Source organism: Ovis aries, chromosome 15 (assembly GCF_016772045.2).
Source record: "Ovis aries strain OAR_USU_Benz2616 breed Rambouillet chromosome 15, ARS-UI_Ramb_v3.0, whole genome shotgun sequence".
Classification (NCBI taxonomy): domain Eukaryota; kingdom Metazoa; phylum Chordata; class Mammalia; order Artiodactyla; family Bovidae; genus Ovis; species Ovis aries.
This window is the reverse complement of record NC_056068.1, coordinates 42,096,656-42,120,531: the sequence shown is the minus strand read 5'-3', so window position 1 is coordinate 42,120,531 and position 23,876 is coordinate 42,096,656. Positions and strand designations below refer to the sequence as shown.

General features: G+C 41.2%; 1 protein-coding gene across 9 annotated transcripts in view; it reads right to left on the bottom strand.

The window, feature by feature from the left end:
* The window catches only part of SBF2 (SET binding factor 2), a 499,008-nt gene extending 477,557 nt beyond the window's left edge, over positions 1–21,451 (bottom strand). For 8 of the 9 annotated variants that reach the window (XM_042233068.1, XM_015101036.3, XM_015101037.3 and 5 more), the window contains exon 1: positions 21,259–21,451. In XM_042233068.1, coding sequence (XP_042089002.1) covers positions 21,259–21,313 — 55 coding nt within the window. In that variant the 5' untranslated portion in view covers positions 21,314–21,451. Of the gene's footprint in view, positions 1–20,587; positions 20,663–21,258 lie in introns of all 9 variants that reach the window. The other variant, XM_060399918.1, reaches the window with a different exon arrangement.
* Between the last annotated feature and the right edge of the window lie 2,425 nt (positions 21,452–23,876).

Sequence of the window (23,876 nt, the reverse complement as noted above, 5' to 3'; positions counted from 1 at the left end):
CCTCAAGCAGCAGCCAAGATGCAGTGCAGCCAAAAATAAATAAAATTTAAAAAAATTAAAAACCAAAGACAAGTAACATTTTGTTATGTTTCAGAGACATAATTTAAATTAGGTATAAGATCTGATCTCCCTGATTTGTCCCTTACCATTACACCTTCATAAAACTATGCAGTTTCCTCTGTTATTGCTTAAGCAATAAATTTTATTAAGATTTTTTTTTTTTCCTAATTAAACTTCTCCTGAAGGAAGGAATTCCTTAGTGGTCCAGTGGTTAGAACTCCAAGCTTTCACTGTCCTGCTGGAACCCAGGTTCCATCCCTGGTCAGGGAACTAAGATCTCACAAGCCAATAAACAAATTAATATACATTTTTTTAATTAAAAAAAAAGATTCCCCTGAAGGAAATGGGAGTACATACTGATAATCTTTCTGGAATATAATTCAGCAATATACCTCAAAACTACTTTCAAAATTGTTCTTTTGGCTTTCACGAATGGCTGGACCCAAAAATCTTAAATAATGTTTCCAAAGCTCTGTCTCCTCATTTTTCAGCTATCTTTGCCTCTCTCCAATATTCAGACAGACTCTCTATACACGGTGGGGAAAACATTGACAGCCCCAACTCAGTCACATTATCCTACCTTAGTTACCCTAGTAGGAAAAAAAGACTTTCTAGTTCCCTCCAAAAGAAAAGACCCATAAATGACTAAATGGCCCAGCTTAAGGTATAGGGTGGGAGCAATGAGGACACTTTCCCTGGAACCATAGGGAATAGAACATGCTTCCCAAAGGAAGAGACGCTAGGCAGAAAATGAATGTATGTCCACACAAATGTACATGCCCTTGATACAGCAATTCTACTTCAAGGAATTAAAATTGACACAATTATTCAGGAAAGGAGTACGTCAAGGCTGTATATAGTCACCCTGCTTATTTAACTTAATATGCAGAGTACATGATGTGAAATGCTGGGCTGGATGAATCACAAGCTAGAATCAAGATTGATGGGAGAAAGAGCAATAACCTCAGATACGCAGATGACATTAACCTAATGGCAGAAAGTGAAGAGGAACTAAAGAGCTTCTTGATGAAGGTGAAATAGGACAGTGAAAAAGCTGGCTTAAAACACAACATTCAAAAAACTAAGATCATGGCATCCGGTCCCATCACTTCATGGCAAATAGAAGGGGAAACAATGGAAACAGTGACATATTTTATTTTCTTGGACTCCAAAATCACTGCAGATGGTGACTGCAGCCATGAAATTAAAAGACACTTGCTCCTCGGAAGAAAAGCTATGACAAACCTAGACAGTATATTAAAAAACAGAGACATCACTTTGCCAACAGAGGTCTGTCAAGTCAAAGCTATGGCTTTTCCAGTAATCATATATGGATGAGAGTTGGTCCATAAAGAAGGCTTACTGAAGAATTAATGTTTGCTTCTGAACTGTGGAACTGGAGAAGACTCCTGAGAGTCCCTTGGACAGCAAGGATATCAAACCAGTTAATCCTAAAGGAAATCAACCCTGAATATTTCTTGGAAAGAATGATGCTGAAGTTGAAATTCCCAATACTTTGGCCTCCTGATGCAAAGAGCTGACTCACTGGAAAAGACCCTGATGCTGGGAAAGATTAAGGGCACGAGGAGAAGAGAATGACAGAGGATAAGATGGTTGGATGGCATCGATATTTACTCGACTCAATTTATGGGAGACAGGGAGGGACAGGGAAACCGGGCATGCTTCAGTCCATGGGGTCACAAAGAGTTGGACACAACTGAGCAACTTCACTTTCACTTCTCACTTTCATGCATTGGAGAAGGAAATGGCAACCCACTCCAGTGTTCTTGCCTGGAGAATCCCAGGGACGGGGGAGCCTGGTGGGCTGCTGTCTGTGGGGTCGCAGAGAGTCGGACACAACTGAAGCAACTTAGCAGCAGCAGCATTTTATAGATACAGAAATTCAGACAGAAAAATAAAGTAATTTATCTAAAGTTAGAACTTCTTAGAGCCAAAAGTGAAAGTGTTACTCGCTCAGTCATGTCTGACTCTTTGAGACCTCATGGGCTGTAACCTACCAGGCTCCTCTGTCCACTGGATTCTCCAGGCAAGAAACTGGAGTGAGTAGTCATTCCCTCTCCAAGGGATCTTCCCCACCCAGGCGAACCCCGGTCTCCTGCATTGCCAGCAGATTCTTTACTGTCTGAGCCACCAGGGAAGCCCCTCTTAGAGCCAAAACCAGGAATTAAACCCAGATCATGTGACTCCATCCCACGCTTTTAACTATTTAACTTCACTGTCTCTCTAACTACTTATCCCAAGCAATTAAAGATGAATACAAAGATTTAGCAAAAGAATTCATCACAGTTATTATTACATGTACATTAAATTATGTTATTTAATAATAATGTTATTTAGTTAATAAAAATTAACCCTACCATATATACATATATGTATACACACATTTTTTAGACTATGGAAAGTTGCCACTAATATACAGTTAAGTTTTAAAAAACACATACTGAATAAGTTAAACAGGCACTATGAACTTGTTTTATAAGAATTAAAATAAGACTATTTCCCTGGTGGCTCAGACGGTAAAGCATCTGTCTACAATGCGGGAGACCCAGGTTCGATCCCTGGGTTGGGAAGATGATCTCCCTAGAGAAGGAAATGGCAATCCACTCCAGTACTATTGCCTGGAAAATCCTATGGACAGAGGAGTTTGGTAGGCTACAGTCCATGGAGTCGCAAAGAGTCGGACACGACTGAGAGACTTCACTTACTCACTCATACGTATGGATGCACACAAAAATCTCTGGAAATATATCTTAAATTAAAATGTCAGCAATATACCACTTTACACCCACTAGGATAGCTATCATTGAAAAGACAGATAACAATGAAAGACTAGCAACTCCAAAGTGGAGAACAATCTTGATCCCTTAGGAGAATGGCAAGTAGTTCACTATAGCTAAGGCTTACTTATTTGGCATTTATCAGCTACTCACATTATTTCCCTAAGTCTTTCAACAATTTCTTCATAAGCTTCAAACCTCATGACCCACAAGTACAAATAACTCTTGGCAAACATGGTGACTTCACCACAGTTTTTTTTTTTAAATTATCCATTAAAAATAAATAATCCCTTGACATCTCTGTGTCATATGTACACAGAAGAAAAGACCACTTATACTATTTTGCTTGTTTTTTCTTATTTATATGTTTGGTAACTAATTATTCTCTCTAATCAATAGTAGAAGAAAACAGTTCCATTATACGAGAAAAGAAAAAGCGATAGGGACAGTTTTCAGAAACCATTACTTCAGTTTAATTGTACAAATTAAATCAGTCCAGAACCTAGATGTTTTTGAACTTAACGTATTGTTTTTAAAAAACTGCTTCAGCTAACATTCACGCTTACTGAGTAGTAAAAATGGTATCATTATTTGTTCAGATTAAAAATCAAACAGGAAAGACTACAAAGCATCAATTAAAAATAAATATGAACACACAGTACTACAAAACTTATTTTTCTTTTAAAAGTAACAAAATACGATGCTTGTTTAGCTGTGCTTTGATTTGTACATGAATGTTATGACTATATTTCTAGGTAACAAAGTTTTGTCAGTGCTGGGACTGTGGGTAAAAACAGGTACAAACACAAAGATGTCCTATTCCCACACTTTTGTTTCTGGATATCCCCTTTTCCTGTGCTGAATTCTAATACGGCAGACCAGTTAGTGCTATAGGCCGATCGGTAAGGAATGGATTATCTCCTGAAGCACAGTCCTGAGACAGATCCTTGGGACAGAAAACTAGAACCAGGAAAGCGGACCCTGGCTAAACCCTGGCTAACAGGAATGGATTATCTAGCCCGCAGCTAGGGCCCAGACTGAAGGAGACACGTTAAAAGGAAAGACAACCTCTAGCACATGACGGTACCAGAAACTAGATAGGACAGAATTTCTTTAGGAGACCACAGACTGAAAAGGCGTACACTACACTTTGCAAACCAAATGACTGACTTACTCTCTGGCTTTGTTCCTCTTCTGTCTTATCTTCAACCTTTAGAAAAGTCTTTTTCTCAATAATCCAGCCTTGTTTCAGCTGTGTCTGAGCAAATAAAGGGGAAATGACTGGGTGAAGAGGGAGTTATTTGAGCCAGAATGTGAAGAAACAAGTGGTGCTGCGCGAGAACAGTAGAGAAACGGAAGAACTGGGGCTCTGAGTTCAAGCCAACTCTTCCCATGTGGTGGCTTTCCTTCCACTGCCAACCTTGGAAGACTATACAGTTTTCATTTTATTAAGAGAACTAGGAATTTTCTATACAAATACGGAGAAACAAATTAACTGTCACGAGGTCTGAAGAGATGGGTACTAGAGTCAAGAATAAGCAACTTTCTGTACTGTTTGAAATTTTTATAACAAGTATGTTACTACAACAAGTAACATATAACACACACTAGCAACAGACAGGTCAGTTAAACCAGGAATAAACTGATACACCAAAACCATGACAGTATGAGTCAAAATTGGGTAGAAAAATAGATGAATTGAGTTTCGGATGCCCTGGACAGAAGAATAAGTCAGGAGCCAAACGGAAAATATTAGTCAGAAAGTAGGGCTAAAGTAAGTAAAGTCAAGATGTGAATAAAACAGTATGCACAGACTACAGAGAAAGGAAACCAGACCAGTTTGAAGTCAAAGGCAATTAACCTGCTTTCTATGTCACCCTATTTGTGCTTATAGCTGTGAAAGCACAACACTGCTTTAAAAGAATTGAGTGGCACTACCCTAGATTCCAAGACCAGGAAAAAATCTTTTATTCCTCAGGAGCCTAATTCTCTGTTGGAACAACTTGGTAGGTATGACACTCATCTCCCTCTGATATACTATTTACACAATGTAAAACTAAAATATTTTAAGTTATTTGTTGGATGTTTAAAATATTGCTCTAATTTCATGTTCTTAATTTCCAAGGAAAAATATATACCTTACACACTAAAATTTCTTTCATTTATGTGACTTTTCATTAACTTTCATTCTTTGGCTTAACAGTCTTTCATAAAAAACAGGTTTTCAATCCTGCTCAGGTCCAAGGCTGCTATAGAATCTTAAACAAAACACCAATACCTAGAAGGAATAAATTAAAAATTGCTTCTTGGGGAATATATTTTAACACCTGGGTAACACTAAACCAATTCACTATTCCAAAATAATATTTTAACATAAAATTCTACAGGCTCTTTAATTGTGTGTGTGTGTGTGTGTGTATGTATGTGTGTGTGTGTGTGTGTATATATATATATATATATATATATATATATATATATATATGTGAAGATCCACTAAGTGGCTTCTTAAAGCAAGCACAATCTTCCTCATAAGAGTATGGAAAATAGTATGGTATTTCACTGTTGTCTTTGAACTTCTGTGGTATTCATAATACTTACTATAGATTACATCATGCTTTAGGTTTCAAAACTTGAAAATCCTCTAACTTTAGGTCACAGTTATAACCAAATAAAGTGCTAAATTTAAGAAGCCTGAAAAGCAGCAATTTTCCTCTGAAATTACAGCTAATGACCTTTCACGGTGATCACTTTGAATAGTTTGACACTTTCCACAAAAGACACTGCTGATAAGGAGCAGACATTTCTCAGCATAATTAGGAGTCCAGACTCACCTGTCAAACCAAAAAATAGCAACCACAAACTGCAACAGAAAAATATTTTCCAAGGCAAGTTTATCTTCCTGACTGCCAAAGTTCTACAGAAATATTTTTAAACCTTCTTGTGCAACAAGTTTTTAAATTTTGTTTTCCAAAGTATCAAGAATTTCAACTCCAGAGATTAGGTGCAGAAGGACAAGAAAACAATGCAATGAAAAGGGACAAGCCTCAAAAACAGCCCGAGAAACACAAAAATAACTGTCTCAGTTACTCTAATATAGTCGTCATGTCCTGCTCCTTTTCTGGCTCTGAAACTATTACTTAGCAATGCTCCTCTTCTGGTCCGAGCCAAATCAAAGATACTCATGACTGCTCACTCCAGTGCCTTTGCCACCACTACCATCCCCTCACCTAAAAATCCCTTCCCTGTTCTTCTCCCGCACTCTTCTTCACTCCCTGCCAGTCCCTACAATGTATTTATAAATAAGAGTTTTTACTTCAAGTGAGAAAATCGAATTCTATTTAATCCCATTTAATTCCATTTATGATCCGTGTGAAAGTGGGCTAATTATTCAACACTGATGGACCCCACAGGGTAACTCACTGTGTCACCATGAAGAGTTACTGAGATAGTGTATGTGGAAACTAATTTTTTTTAACATATAAAATGAAGATAAATCTCTGCATATGAAGCAAATTCCTAAGGAAAGAAATGTAAGCCGTGTGGCACATCCAAAGAAAGCATCTGTAGACCTTACTGACACAACGCGGAGAGAAGGAATGGCACTAGTAACATGGGGCTTCCCTGGTGGCTCGGCGGTGAAGAAGCCGCCTGCCAGTGCAGGAGATGTGGGTTCTGCTGGGTCGGGAAGGTCCCCTGGAGAAGGAAACGGCAACCCACTCCAGTGTTCTTACCTGGGAAATCCCACGGACAGAGGAGCCTGGAGGGCTACAGTTTATGGAGTCGCAAAAGAGTCAGACACAACTTAGGGACTGAACAACGAACAGCTGGCATTACAAAAACTGCATGAACCACTGTGTCTGTAATTGGCAGAATTGTATCCTACAAAACTCATATCCACAGAATGTGACCTTATTTGGAAATACGGTCTCTGCAGTATTAATTTGTTAAGGATCTCAAGATGAAATCATTCTGGATTTAGGGTGGGCACTAAATTCAATGATTACTTCTGTATAAAAGAAAAGAGATTTGGACACAGAGATACAGAAAAGGCCATGTGAACATGAGGCAGAGATGAGAGTTCAGTCAGCCAGCTGTCAGTCAGTCCAGCTCTTTGCAACCCCATGGACTGCAGCACACCAGGCCTCCCTGTCCATCACCAACTCCTGAAGTTCACTCAAATTCATATCCATTGAGTCAGAGATGCCATCCAACCATCTCATCCTCTGTTGTCCCCTGTTGCATACGAGGCTCTTGTGTCCTCCGTTATCTCCCTGAGTTTGCTCAGACTCATGTCCATTGAGTCAGTGATGCTGCCTAACCATTTCATCCTCTGCCACCCCCTTCTCCTTTTGCCTTCAGTCTTTCCCAGCATCAGGGTCTTTTCCAACGAGTCAGTTCTTTGCATCAGGTGGCCAAAGTACCAGAGCTTCAGCTTCAGCAACAGTCCTTCCAATGAATATTCAGGGTTGATTTCCTTTAGGATTGACTGGTTGGATCTCCTTGCAGTCCAAGGGACTCTCAAGAGTCTTCTCCAACACCACAGTTCAGAAGCATCAATTCTTTGGTGCTCAGCTTTCTTTATAGTCCAACTCTCACATCCACACATGACCACTGGAAAAACCATAGCTTTGACTAGATGGACTTTTGTTGGCAAAGTAACGTCTCTGCTTTTTAATATGCTATCTAGGTTGGTCATAACTTTTCTTCCAAGGAGTAAGCGTCTTTTAATTTCATGGCCACAGTCACCATCTGCAGTGCTTTTTGGCGCCCCAAAAAATAAAGTCTGTCACTATTAAGATGAGAGTTACGCTGCCACAAATAAAATAAGCCTTGGACCACCAGAAGCCAGAAGAAATAAAGAAGGATTCTTTTAAGACACCAACTTTGTGATAATTTGTTATGGCAGCCCTAAGAAATTAACAGTGTTGGAGAGCTAGCCTGTAGCGATTACACAAGAAATCGTACTGTCATTAAGACATTTTAGAGTAAGGATTATTTCTCTGGTGTGTGCTCAGTCGTTTAGTCGTGTCTGACTCTTTGTGACCATGGAAAGGGGTCATAAAGGCTCCTCAGTCCATGGAATTTTCCAGGCAAGAATACTGAAGTGGGTTGCCATTTCCTACTCCAGGGGATCTTTCCAACCCAGGAATCGAACCCGAATCTCCTGCATCTCCTGCATTACCAGGCAGATTCTTTAACACTGAGCCACCTGGGAAACCTATTTCTCTGGTGCTTCCATATAATGTTCCCTTAAAATACAAGCTTTTTTATTTTCTTAATCTTTTTGTTCTATACTCGAGAATAATCAGTAACTATAGAACTATACAATTTTAAAAAATCTAGTCTATTTAAATGCATTTATACTTAAGTGGCAGTCATATGAAATATTTCCACAGGTGAAATATTTCTTTTGTTCAGTAAACAATGGAAAACTTACAAGTATAACTAAAAGTTTTTCTGAAAATTCAATAATGAAGATCTTGATATATATAAGGAAAAGTAAAATTATGAAATCATTAAGATATTTTCCTTCACAATGTAGCTTACAAAAATGAGAACTTCAAATGAATAGCATTTACTTTATAAACAACTGCATAACCCAAATTATTAATCAAATTCAGCAGTAATTTAAAAAGCACCATAAATCTTGTGATATTTAATGATCTCATTTTGACAACAGCAAACTTTCTAAAGTAATAAATACTAGTCTACCAATACGATTTAGTCAATGGCTTCACTGTTGTAATAGTTTTTAATAAACATTATCATCATATCGGGCACAACAACCTACAATATATGTTAACCTAAGCTGGGAAATAAAACTGCTTCTCAAAAAGTTATTTTGAGAGGTTAGATTTCTTAGGAACTCATTTTTTAGATACTTGCATCCAAATTTAAAGCTTACCCTGAAACCACTCTTAGCACACTTCACCACTGTCTTTTTCCAACAGTACCCTGTCCATTAGTGCTAATTTTACCTGTAGATTTCTGCTTCTATAATATGCCTATGTGACTTGTCATCGTCCAGAAAATCCCCACAGCTGATCAGTGAAATGTTTTGATGGACCCCATTACAGAAAGTCTCCAAGACTAATGATATGGCAATATTATTTTCCAAGCACATAATACTCTTTTTAGGGGGGAATATTCAGAGCTCACTGATGTATTTGTATCCTGTATGCATGTGTTCCAGACTTCAAGTCCTACGGAACTTCCTTCCCATACCTATCTCCACTCTCTCCAGGATCAAGTGCTCTCATTCTATTGATTCCCACTCTTCTTTCTGCCTTTGTGTATGCTCAGAGCTGTCCTATACACTTTAAAACTCTCAGTGGACCACACTACTTCTTGCAATTCAATTTAAACACGTCTTAAGCACTAATCAGCCACACAACTCCGGGATACAAAAAAAAGAATAATAGTCTTTTTATCCCGAAGACAAAGCATTCCATGTTTTCCAACCAGATATTCTTACCTCTCAAAATTCAGATGACTCAAACAAATGGTCTTAATCTGCTGCTTTCACTTCCAATTCTTTCTCCTGTTTAAAGTTTCACTATTTGTTTTACAATACAACATTCTGGCTCAAACAATTTTGGAGTAAAAACTATCCTTGATATAAATCCTCAAAGGATAGCATGGTGTATTGGAATACAGGCATCAGGAAACTTGCAGTCCAGGATAAAAGCTGTGCCCATTCACAGGTAACAACATGTAGCAGAGAAGGGTTGTGGGAACATGGGCACATTGGTTCCTCATCCATAAATTACATTGAATCAGATGACGTATAGTTAATGTTCAACTAAAATTTTATGAAACACAAAGATCTTCACTAACTCCACATCTCACAGACCTCTATCTGCCACCCCTGACGCTGAGAAATAGTCCCCCCATTTTCTATGACTCTGGATACCAATCTCCTCCACCTCTGTGTACCTGGATTAAGATTAGCTTCATGCAACAGAGAAAACTCTAATTTCTAGCAATTTAAACACAAAATAAAAAGACAAACAAAAACATACAAAGTTATAGTCTTAAAAAAAAAAAAAATTCCAGAGGCAGCTATAATAATCCCACTATAAGTCATTAGGGACCGAGGTTCTTTCCAGCTTTTTGCTCTGATTTCCCCAGGATGTGGGCCCTTATCTACATTGTTTAAGATGATTCCAGTTTTTATACCAGCATGCCAGTCTCAGGATCCACTCCAGTGTTCTTGCCTGGAGAATCCCAGGGACGGAGGAGCCTGGTGGGCTTCCATCTATAGGGTCGCACAGAGTCAGACACGACTGAAGTGACGTAGCAGCAGTAGCAGCCAGTCTCAGGAAAGAAAAAAGCAAGAGAAAAATACCCTCATCCTTTCAAGAATGCTTTCTGGATACTGCATGCATTATTTCCAATTACATCCAACTGGCCAGAACTCATTCATGTGTTTCTATCTGTTAGTAACTGGAAATAATCTCTCCTGCATGGCTACAAAACTAGCCAAAAATCAGGGGTTTTATCACCATTGACAAGAACTACTACTATTGGGGAAAATTAAATCTCTCTCTCAAACTCCCCAACTCCTTCTTCTGTGGTTCCTTTTATTCTCCATCTTAGTAATCGTGTTCCCCCAAGATCAGTCCTTGGTCCTCTACTGTCTCTACACAGACTTTCCTTGGTACTCACAGTGACACAGATCTATCTACTAACGACTCAAGTCTTTGTGTTCAGCCCCTACCTGTCCATGTTCTGAAGACTCCATCTAGGTAACTGTCAAGTAAAACCCATAATCTTCCAAGCCAAAAACACAAATAAGTAACTTAAAAGAAAAACATTTACAAACTTCTTAAGTCATGGTATCAAAAAACATCCCAGACCTCCAAGTTTGGAATTTTAGTCACCTCTGCCTCTTTCCATAAGCCACAGGTTGTAGGTCATACAGATCGTCTAAAAAGAAATAAATTGGACTATATGAAGTTTATACAGCATATGACCTGGGATGTGCATTTAGCAAACTGGCTTTGGCCCCTTCAACTCTAATGTTCTAAAGTCACTATCCTAACTATCAAGTCTATGAGTCTGTCATAGAATGTCTGTGTACACCCCTCCCCCGCAAAAAAAAAAAAAAAAAGAAAAGAAAGAAATTGCATATGCTGAAACCTAAATCTCCCAATGTGCTAGCATTTGGAAGTGAAAGTGAAGTCGCTCAGTTGTGTCCAACTCTTTGTGACCCCATGGACTGTATAGCCTACCAGGCTCCTCCCTCCATGGGATTCTCCAGGCAAGAATACTGGAGTGGGTTGCCATTTCCTTCTCCAGGGGATCTTCCCAACCCAGAGCTCGAACCTGGGTCTCCCTCATTCCAGGCAGATGCTTTAACCTCTGAGCCACCAGGGAAGCCCTTGGGACCAAAGTGATGGTACTTGGAGGTGACTAGGGCATGAGGGCAAAGTTCTCATTAAAGCGATTAATGTCCGTATCAAAAAGACCCCAAAGAGCTCCCTTGCCCCTTTCCATGTAAGGACATCATGAGAAGACAGCCATCAATGAGCCAGGAAGTGAGCCCTCAAGAGACCCTTCCTTGGAGTTTTATGCATTTTCCATATGTTCAGTTGCTCAGTCATGTCCAACTCTTTATGACCCCATGGACCACAGCACACCACGCCTTGTTGTCCATCACCAACTCCTGGAGTTTACTCAAACTCACATCCTTTGAATCAGTGATGCCATCCAACCATCTCATCCTCTGTCGTCCCCTTCTCCTCCCACCTTCAATCTTCCCCAGCATCAGTCTTTTCATATGAGTCAGCTCTTCACATAAGGTGGCCAAAGTATTAGAGTCTCAGCTCTAGCATCAGTCCTTCCAATGAACATTCAGGACTGATTTCATTTAGGATGAACTGCTTGGATCTCCTTGCAGTCCAAGGGACTCTCAAGAGTCTTCTGCAACACCACAGTTCAAAACCATCAATTTTTCAGCGTTCAGCTTCCTTTACAGTCCAACTCTCACATCCATACATGACTACTGGAAAAACCATAGACTTGACTAGGTGGACCTTTGTTGCCAAAGTAATGTCTCTGCTTTTTAACACGCTGTCTAGGTTGGTCATAACTTTCCTGCCAAGGAGAAAGCATCTTTTAGTTTCATGGCTGCAGTCACCATCTGCAGTGATTTTGGAGCCCAAAAATATAAAGTCCACCACTGTTACCCCATCTATTTGCCATGATGTGATAGGACCAGATGCCATGATCTTAGTTTTCTGAATGTTGAGTTTTAAGCCAACTTCTTCACTCTCCTCTTTCACTTTCATCAAGAGGCTCTTTAGTTCTTCTTCACTTTCTGCCATAAGGGTGGTGTCATCTGCATATCTGAGCTTACTGATATTTCTCCCAGCAATCTTGATTCCAGCTTGTGCTTCATCCAGCCCAGCATTTCTCATGATGTACTCTGCATATTCGTTAAATAAGCAGGGTGACAATATACAGCCTCGACGTACTCCTTCCCCTATCTGGAACCAGTCTCGTGTTTCATGTCCAGTTCTAACTGTTGCTTCCTGAACTGCACACAGATTTCTCAAGAGGCAGGTCAGGTGGTCTGTATTCCCATCTCTTGAAGAATTTTTCACAGTTTGTTGTGGTCCACACAGTCAAAGGCTTTGGCATAGTCAATAAATCAAAAGTAGATGTTTTTCTGGAACTCTCTTGCTTTTTCGATGATCCAACGGATGTTGGCAATTTGATCTCTGGTTCCTCTGCCTTTTCTAAAATCAGCTTGAACATCTGGAATTTCATGGTTCACGTACTGTTGAAGTCTGGTTTGGAGAATTTTCAGCATTACTTTACTAGCGTGTGAGATGAGTGCAATTATCGGGTAGTTTGAGCATTCTTTGGGATTGAAAGAAAACTGACCTTTTCCAGCCCTGTGGGCACTGGTGAGTTTTCCAAATCTGCTGCCATAATGAGTGCAGCACTTTCACAGCATTGTCTTTCAAGATTTGAAATAGCTCAACTGGGATTCCACCACCTCCACTGCTTTGTTCGTAGTGATGATTCCTAAGGCCCACTTGACTTTGCATTCCAGGATGTCTGGCTCTGAGTGAGTGATCATACTATTCTGATTATCTGAATCATGGAGATCTTTTTGTACAGTTCTTCTGTGTATTCTTGCCATCTCTTAATATCTTCTGCTTCTGTTTAGCTCCATGCCATTTCTGTCCTTTACTGTGCCCATCTCTGCATAAAATGTTCCTTTGGTATAGCTAATTTTCTTGAAGAGATCTCTAGTCTTTCCCATTCTATTGTTTTCCTCTATTTCTTTTCACTGATCACTAAGGAGGGCTTTCTTATCTCTCCTTGCTATTCTTTGGAACTCTGCATTCAAATGGGTGTATCTTTCCTTTTCTCCTTTGCTTTCCGCTTCTCTTCTTTTCTCAGCTATTTGTAAGTCCTCCTCAGACAGCCATTTTGCTTTTTTGCATTTCTTTTTTCTTGATCCCTGTCTCCTGTACAATGTCACGAACCTCTGTCCCTAGTTCTTCAGGCACTCTATCATATCTAATCCTTTGAATCTATTTCTCACTTACATTGTATAATCGTAAGGGATTTGATTTAGGTCATACCTGAATGGTCTAGTGGTTTTCCCTACTTTTTTCAATTTAAGTCTGAATTTGGCAATAAGGAGCTCATGATCTGAGCCACAGTCCACATGTACAGCAACTGCATACTCACTCAATACATCTTTATTAAACATCTACTATGTGTGAAGCACTCTTCTTTGCATATAATTCAAATAGCATATATTAACTATTTTTTCCAGTTTGTAAAAGTAATTTTTCAAAAAACAAGGTTTTCAATTCAAATTTAAAACAGAAAAATTTGTAAAAATCAACTAAAAATATTATTAATTAAATACACATTTTATGAACAAATACAGTTTAGTATATTGAACAGATAATTCCAGGAACATTCTGGAATTAAACACAGCATATTTCAGAATCATAATATTGTAATATTAGCTTTTAGAGAGATATACGTAATAAAATCATACTAACTCAAGAAAGCTTTATAACAAAGGTTTGAAGACTCAAGTAGGTTTATTCTTCATTTACAATTCAAACAATTACATAGATTTGGTGGATTTTGTCCCAGTAGGTTTTTATAGAGTTTCAGTAAAAATGACTACTAAAAGTATACAAAACTATTTAAATACCTAAAAAATCTATGGTACTGGAGAAGACTCGAGAGTCCCTTGGACTGCAAGGAGATCAAACCTAAAGGAAATCAACCCTGAATATTTATTGGAAGGACTGATGCTGTAGTTGAAGCTCTTAATACTTTGGCCACCTGATGTGAAGAGCCTACTCTTTAGAAAAGACCCTGATGCTGGGAAAAACTGAAGGCAGGAGGTGAAGGGGATGACACAATGATATGGTTGGATGGCATCACCAACTCAATTGATAAGAGTTTGAGTAAATTCCAGAAAATAGTGAAGGACAGGGAAGACTGGTATGCTGCAGTCCATGGGGTCCCAAAGGGTCGGCCACAACTGAACAACAACAAAAAGTCATTCAAATTAAAACATTTGCTCTTCAAAAGCTATTGCTAAGAAAATGAAAGGGCAAGCCACAGATTGGAAAAATATATTTGCAAAACACCTGATAAAGACTTATATCTAGAATTTTAAAACTCAATATTAAGAAACCAAACAAATGAAAACTATTACATATAGAATGGATAAATAAGAAGGTCCTACTGTATAGCACAGGGAACTGTATTCAATATCCTGTGATAAACCAAAATGGAAAAGAATATAAAAATGAAAATATATATGTATAACTGAATCACTTTGCTGTACAGCAGAAATTAACACACACTGTAAATCAACTATACTTCAACTAAAAAAAAAAAAAGCCGAACAATCCAATAAAAAAAAAAAAAAAGAGCGAAAACTTGCTCAGACTCTTTACAAAAATATTCCAGTGCAATAGGTACAAGAAAAGGTGCTCAACATCATCAGCCACTAGGAAAATTCAAAATGAAACCACAATAAGATACCACTACATGTCCACTAAAATGGTTAAATTTTTAAAAGTAATATAAATAAAATTTTAAAAAATAACTGGACATCTCATACACTGCTGGCAAGTATGTAAAATGGCACAGCCAGTTTGGAAACAGTTTGGTGGTTTCACATCAAGTTAAACATTGAGACACTGATCAAACATGTGGTGCCCAAGGACAAAAGAACAAGATGAGCGAGAAGGATCTTAGATTGCAGGAACAAAAACCACCAGACTCTTATTGCCCTTACCACCATGCTGTAACCATCGTAGAATTTCTGAGTCCTCCTGAGTAGTATGGCTTGTTCCCACTCCTATCCCATATAAGGAAAAGGTATTTGTCTTACTCTTCTCCTGCCCTATACGTTGTAGCTAAGTCGTGTCCGACTCTTCGCGACCTCATGGGCTGTAGCCCACCAGGCTTCATCCGTCCATGCAATTTCCCAGGCAAGAATACTGGTGTGGGACTTCCCTGATGGCAGTAACGCAGTGGATAAGAATCTGCCTGTCAATGCAGGGAACAAGAGTTCAATCCCTGGGCTGTGAAGATTCCACAAGCCACAGAGCAACTAAGCCCGTGGGCCACAACTACTGAGCCTGCCTGCTGCAGCTACTGAAGCCCTCAGCCTGTGCTCAGCAGCAAGAGAGGCTACAACAGTGGGAAGCCTGTGCACCACAACGAACAGTAAACCCACCCCTACCCCACAACTAGAGAAAGCCCTCGCAAAGCAACGAAGACCCAGCAAGGCCAAAAATAAACAAACAAACAATATGTTGATTAAAAATAAAAAAGAATACTGGCGTAGGTTGCCATTTCCTTCTCCAGGGGATCTTCCTAACCCAAGGATCAAACCCATGTCTCCTGCATTGGCAGGTGGATTCTTTACCACTGAGCCACCAGGGAAGCCCCGGTGGAGGGATGTATATATGTAGTTCATCCGATCTGCAAATGACTCCAAAGACCCTACCTTACTTCTTGTCCTCCAGCTATACAGACCAAAGAGCCCTGTTTGGGGTCTGCTCTCCCTGACTAGCAGGAAGTGGGCCTACTGTACTGGCAGCTATCTCCCCCTCCCCTGCTCTAATAAACTTTACTGTCCTTTCACTCTGCCTTCTCTCTGGAAATTTCCAACCCGCACACATACCATGACAATATGACCCAGCAATTTTTCTCCTAAGTATCCACCCAAGAGAAATGAAATCAAATGAACAAAGATCTTTTTGCAAATATTCAGCGTAACTTTGTTCATAATAGCCCAAAACCAGAAACTCAAATGTCCACCAACTGCTGAATGGATAACAAATCATGTTATATTCAGCAATAAAAAGGAACTGACAGTACATATAAGATGGGTAAGTCTCAAACATATTTTTCTAAATGAAAAAAGCCAGACATAAAAAACTGTATAATTTAATTTATAAGACATTCTAAGAAAGATAAAAAAGCAAGGACAGAAAAAGATCAGTGATTGCCAGAGGCTAGGGAAAGAATTAACTGTACAAAGGGGCACAGAGGAGCTTTCTGGAGCGAAGTGTTCTAGCTATATCTTGCCTGGCTACACTTAGGCATACATCTGTCTAAACTCACTGAACTGTTCAGTTAAAAGGTGGATTTTACTGCATATAAATTTTACATCAATAAGTATGACTAAAGAAAAATTGGGGCTTCCCTGGTGGCTCAAACGGTAAAGAATCTGCCTGCAATGCAGAAGATGCATGAGATGTGAGTTCGATCCCTGGAATGGAAAGATCCCCTGGAGAAGGGAATGGCAACCCACTCCAGTATTCTTGCCTGGAGAATCCCATGGACTGAGGAGCCTGGTGGGCTACAGTCCATGGGGTTTCAAAATTATCCCAAGTTAAAAAGAAAGATACACTTTGCTATCGAGATTCTGTGATTTTAAAAAGCTTCTGGATTTTGTTACTTAAAAAAATAATCTTCCCTTTCTCTTTTGTGGGATACGGAGCAGTCATGATAGCCTGGCGGGGGCGGTGGTATCAGAGCCCAAGTGAACCAAGAAGGTACTCCATGTGGGAAGGAAAGGCCAAAGGAGATGAGTTCAGTCAGAGTCCAAGCACTGCAAGGACAGTGCCAAAACAGAGGGGCAACCTGGAATAGGGCACTGGGGAGTATGGAATGAGGATGTCTTCCTTCAGATGGAAGCAGCCCAGTGTCGTGTGTCAGACCTAAGTAGGGTAAGAAGTATATCCACAGACACTGGGTAAGATAACATGGGGGGCTAGAGCCAGAGCCAGTTGAACAGGGTGTCCCTGTACTGAGACATCCTGGTAAGGGCTATTAGGTCCTGACAGGGGCAGGATGTTGGGAGAATGAAGAATCTGAGCCCGACAGAGACAGGAAGGCATCCAGGAGAGGAGAGGGTGGTAGCAAAGATGAAAGACTGGTTTAATACATAGAGACTGAACAAGTAAATATAATAAGGCTAATGGGAGCCAGATTTCCATCAGAAAAGAATATTACAAATATGAAAAAGGGAAAAACTTGAGTGGACCCAGGAGCGTTGGACTGAAATCAGTGCTACTGGTAGGAACTCAGAGTTTTTTAATATATATAAATAAATATAGACATAAACGTGCGCATGCATGCGTGCTCCGTTGCTCACTCATGTCTGACTCTTTGCAACCCATGGACTGTAGCCCACAAGGCTCCTCTCTCCATGGGATTTCCCCAGGCAAAAATACTGGAGTGGGTTGCCATTTTCCTCTTCCATGGGATCTTCCCAACTCAGGGATTGATCCTTTGCTTCCTATGTCTCCTTGTATTGGCAGGCAGATTCTTTACCACTGAGCCATCTGTGTGAACACATACATGTATTCCCCAGCTCCGTCCATTAAGAAAGCCTGAAAGCAGTATAACAATACAGCAGCAGTAAACACACAGCACTGAGATCTTAGCTTCTAAATGTCACCCATCGTTAAAACAATCCAGGTCTCCCTAGAGAAATGGCTGATTTCAGCACTGAGGCAGGGATAGTACAACATAAGCCCAAAACATCTTATGCCAAAAAGTGTTAAAAAAAATAAAAAAAATTTAAAAAGCCACTCAAGGTAAAACACTCACAGTGGGGACATGTCATAAAGACACAGAAGCCAGAGTGAATGGGCTCTAGTTGGCCAAATGAGGAAAATTTGAAGAACTAAATAAACAGTAACAATATAACCCAGCCAAAAAAAAAGAAAACCATGAATCCATACAGATATAAATGCATAAAGGAATACGTTACCTGTTTGACGAGGACCAAGACACATAGTTTCAAAGCAATCCTCACGAAAAACATTAGATATTTTTTCTTTTTCTTAATTTTTTAATTTTAATTGGAGGAAAAACATTAACTATTAAATATTAACTTTAGGGAATTCTCTGGTGGTCCAATGGATTTCCATACATCCACTACAGGGGACACAGGTTGGGGAACCAAGATTCCACAAGCTGCACAAGGGACTTCCCATAAGATGTGAAGTGGTAAAGAATCCACCAGTCAATGCAGGAGACCCAAGAGACGCAGGTTCAATCCCTGGGCTGGGATGATCCACTGGAGTAGGAAATGGCAACCCACTCCAGTAATCTTGACTGAGAAATTCCATGGACAGAGGAGCCTGGCGGGCTATTGTACATGGAGTAGTAAAGTGTCGGACACAACTGAACATGCATACACACAATCTTCATTAGGGTCAAGATTACGAAAATCAAGAGAAGATGAGGGAATCATTTCAGATTGAAGAAGTCATGAAGCATACGGCCAAAAATGTACTGAAAGTAAATGAGAACTTAATGAAATTCATCACCATCAAGTATGCAAGCAATAAACTCCTGAATATCAGTATGATTCCTCAGCTGAGCTCCAAAGCTAGCTATCCAAGAGCTTGCCTCACCTGTGATGAGATGGCCCTATGGCAAATAAATGCAATATATGATTCTGAACCAGATTCTTTTGCCAGTAAAGAGACGGCATAATCAACAAAACTTGAACCAGTACTGAAACAGGAGGGGCGGGGGCAGGGCATAAACTTTAACAGAATGATACAGCCTGAGGACACGACAATTAGATTAGAACCAAATAGGTCCAAGATGGCGAACAAGCTGACTTCCACTACACCTTGAGCTTCAGTATAACGCTCACTGTAACACATCAGCAAGCTAAGTGACATACCTTCCAGCGCCATGACAGGTTTGAAGCCAGCCACCAAAGACCAAAAAGTGAGCAATGGCCCGATTCCTGGAAATTTCCACCCCTTCCCCAAAACAATAATCCTCCTACTCATTAGCCTATGAAATTATCCAGCCCATAAAAACTAACCAAGCCATAATTCAAGGCTGTTCTCTTCGGAAATGGTCCACGCTCTGCTTGTGGAGTATGTTGTTCACTCACTAAGTCGGGTTTGATTCTTTTTACCCCAATGGACTGCAGCAATGCCTCCGCTATCTCCCAGAGTTTGCCCAAGTTCATGTCCAATTGAGTCTGTGATGCTATCTAACCAACTCATCCTCTGCCACCACATTCTCCTTTCACCTTCAATCTTTCCCAGCATCAGGGTCTTATCCAATGAACTGCCTCTTCTATCAGGTGACCAAAGTATTGGAGCTTCAGCATCAGTCCTTACAATAAATATTCAGGGTTGGTTGTGGAGTGTTTCTCTCCAAATAAACCCACTTATCTATCAATTTGTCTCTCACTGAATTCTTTCTGTGATGACACATCAAGAACCTGAGCTTCATTAGTCCTGAAACCAGGTGTGTGTGATCACAGTTAACAGATGGTGGGTTTTCACTGGGTTCCAGTTTCGCAGGTGGGCTCAAGTCCCAATCTGAGATACACTGTTTCAATCTGAGAGCTACATGAAGTACTTTGTCAGTGTAAATTTCCTGATTTTTGATGATTGCACTCTGATCATGCAGGGGAATATCCTTGTTTGTAGAAAATACACAACCTCGGGTGATAGGGAAGGCATCATGTCAGCACTTCCTAATGGTTCAGGGAGGAAAAGGTTCTTTGTACCATACTTGCAAGTTTTCTGCAAGTTTTTGATTGTTTCCATTTTTTCTAAGTGAGAAAAAACTCAAAGTCACTAAAAATGAAACAATGTTAAATACAAACTCTGCTTCTCCATATTGTCAACCTTGGCAAGAAAGAGAGAGCAGACTATGCAAAATTACTAGGAAATAAATAAAACTTTGTGTAGCCCGAAAATATTTTAAATATAGCCCAACCCTTCTCTTGCTAATCTCAATCAGGTCAAGAATAATTAAAGACTATAAAAAGTCCCCACTAAAGGAAGTTATTAGGAGAGGAATAGTGAAAGGGGCAGTCCACCAAGAGTGGGAAGAACAATGGTATTCTGAAGCTACAAACGGCTGTAACCATCAGCAAAACACAACCTCAGCATCTCCTCTGAAAAAGGAAGGGCTGTCTAGCTGAGACGTTAAATTTCTTGTAAATTACCCTGAAGTTACCCTGAAATAGATGTGCTTCCCCAATTCGTTACCTTATGCTTAGCTACACAGTAATACAAAAGGAATACAAAAATAAACGTGTATAAACGGTGAATTATCTTAAACTGTGGAAATCTCTCCATTAAAATACATCCGCCAGATTGTTACCTAAGAGGATAATTCTGCGACGAATGAAAAGACTAATTAAAACACTCATTAAAGTGAAACAGGATCACCTGCAGCGATGTGCTGACGGTCCTTACTTAAAAGATCGTATTCAGACTCCTTTTGAAATGACCGTCAGATTTGTCCTGAAAGAACAAGGAGCATTTCCTAGAAATGTTCATAAGTTCAAGGCTCACTTGCCCTCTCTCGGTACCATGAGTCCACGGGCGCGGTGACTAGACGGGCCCCCACCAGCTCAGGGGTGAGGTAGCACTGGACTCTCAGCACTTCCTTTCGGAGAGGACAGCCCCCTGCGTCATGCGTTACTCACTCAGGATGCTAGGCAGAAGTTTATCCCCGAGGAACTTAGCACAGTTGGCTCCCGCCCTCCCAGCCCTGAAGCCCTGACCCAAGCCCGTCGGCACCGGGGCGATGCCCCTGGTACCCGGCCCTCGTCAGAGCGAGAGCCACGGCACCCAGTCGCCTCAGCCGGGCCGCCCGGGGCCCGGAGGACGAGGCCGCCTCCTCCTCGTCCTCCGCCGCCCCTCGTGCCGGCCCCTCACGCCCACCGCGAGGCTCAGCCGGGCCATGAAGGCCCGACGCCGAGTGCCAGCTCCACCGGGGCCGGGACCGGCCCTCCCCGCCTCCCGGCCGCGATGCCCAGCCCAGAGAAGCCCACTGGACGGCAGCCGGGGGGCGGGGGCAGGGAGGCCCGGGGGCGGCGCCCGCCCCACACCCTTACCTGGCTTCTCGTGGTCGTAGCCGACTACGATGAAGTAGTCGGCCAGCCTGGCCATGGCCTCCGCCGCCGCGCCCGAGAAGCAGGTGCCCGTCGCCGCCCTCGCCGCCGCCGCCCACCGGGCCCGGGAGGGCTCAGCATTTTCCCTGCAGCAGCAGTAGCGGCAGCGGCGGCCCTTCAGCCATGTTTGACAACCGAGGCGCGCTCTGCGCCTGCGCCGCTCTTAGCGCCCGCTGCTTCCCCGCCCCCACCCGCGCTGCCTCATTGACCCAAGCCCGGGCGGAGAGCCCACCCCCACCCTCCCCGGCCGCTCGGACAGCGGATCTTGGGAGTAGGCAGCCTAGTGTATTCCTACTGTCACAGCAGCCTCTCGGGGTGCTTCACTTTGAGGCCCGGCTGCCCCTCCGCGGCCCACCTCCCGCCCCCCTGTTTTTCCTAAAGCAGGGTGTCTTTCCTTCCGTCCTTTCCACTCTTTCTTTCTGGGTCTGGGAAGAAGAGACAGGGATAGATGAGGGGGTCTCCTGGAAAGTTTGCTGCTTCCCCTCCCCACCCCAACCTTCAACGGCCCCTCCACCCGGTCACCCGCCTTCCCAAGACAAGATTCTCCCGCCCTCGACTGGAAGCCTGGAATTTGCACCGCCAGGGCTTTTGCTGCACGTTTCCTGTTTATGTTGTGCAGATGGGAATTTTAGGAACATGCCACCGAGCAGGCGGAGGAGGGAGAGGCTTTTGCGCAATCCTCGGAGGCGCCTCGTGCTTTAGTGCTGGGTGGGCTGGGGGCTGTTGGCCTGGGCTTCCCCCAGAGCGCCTGGGGAGGCTGAATTCCTCCAAAGAATGCGGCATCCCCGGGATCCTCCTGAACTGGCCCGGAACAACCGAGTCCGAGGGAGAAGGCTTGTCTCTCCCCAAAGAGTTCTTCCCGCCTAGGTTTTCGCCCCCTGCAGCGGTCCCAGTGCTCTTGCTGCAGAAGCAGGTGGTGAATTCAACGTCCCTGTTCAAACAATGCAATGAAAATGAATTCGTGTGTATCATCATCCAATCTAGGAATTATATAGGTCACTTTCTTGTTACTGCACCTCTTATTGTTTGGAATTCGGCAAGTGAGAAACCCAGGTGAGCATGCTTTGCCCTCTCTTAGTATCTCATGAAGTTTTGGTAGCAGGATATGTTACAAGGGAAGTTTGGGAAATCTTCATAGTTTGCAAATGTGATCATCATCCTAGTTGCTTATCACTACTCATTATTAATTGAGGGTTTAACCTTTACCATTTACTCTTAGCAGAGGGTCTTTTAAGTATGTTTGATGAGTGAATATACAAATTCCCCCAGCTACCAGCAGAAAGCTGCAGTGGGTCGAACACTGAATTGAAAGTTCAGAGATTTGGTGTCTCGGCTACTGAAAGTTTACTCTCATTGATCATTTCCTCTTTCTGTGTGTGTGGCACTTTTTTCACCTACAGATGGAGAGGGTTGGGCTGCACTAGAACTGAAACTCCTTGAATACTTGAACTCAGGGAGTTCATTTGCAAATTGCTTATGGTCAAACTGAATCAACCTAGTTGCAGATGTGGAGGGAAGATAGCAGATAGGTCTTGAAAATAATTAAACTAAAATGCTTTAGTCACACCTCAAGTAAGAATCTTCTCTGTAACTTCCCTGAGAGCTCATCTAGCTTGATCACTTTCAGTAAAGCTTAATTTAACTTCCTTGGGAGGCTGCCTATTCCACTGTTTAACAACACTATTGTTGGAAAGTTCTTCCGTGTTATGTCAGAATTGTCCTGTAACTTCCCCCAATTTTGCTCTATGGAAATACCCAGAAAAAAATCTATCTTTGTATAATAGCCTTTCTCATTTTTAAGCTGTTATCATATTCCTTCCCCATTTTACTTTTTTCTAATGGTGAAATTCACAAATCATAAAAGAAACCATTCTAAAGTGTGCAGTTCAGTGGTATTTAGTACATTCATAATGTTGTGCAACTACCCCCTCTATCTAGTTCTAAAATACTTTCACCACCCAAAAGAAAACCCTGTACCCATAAAGCAGTCACTCCCATTTTCCGCTCCCCCAGTTTCTGGTAACTATCAGCTTGCTTTCTGTCTCTATGGGTTTATCTAGTATGGATATTTGATTTAAATACAATCATACAATATATGACCTTTCATATCTGGGTTCTTTCATTTAGTATAATGCTTTCCAGTTTCGTTCATGCTGTAGCATGTATCAGTACTTAATTCTTTTTCATGGTTGAATAACATTCCATTGTATGTATATACTATACAAAGTCAATTTTATCTAATTTTTCTTTTGTCTCCTGTGCTTTGGTGTCATATCTAAGAATCCATTGCCAAATCCAAGATCACTCCTTGGAAGTGAAGATTTACTCCTAATTTTCTTCTAAGACTTTCATAGTTTACTCTTGTTTTAGGCCACTGATTCATTTTGAGTTGATTTTTACATATGATAAGAGGTAGGGGTCCCACTGTACTTTTAAAATGTTTTTTTTTTTATTTCATTCACAAGCATTTGTTCAAATTAGCCCCTATATACAAACCTTGAAGTTGCAAACTTTCAAAGAATGTCCATGCCAATCCCTGTATGCCCTGCTATTGTACTGTA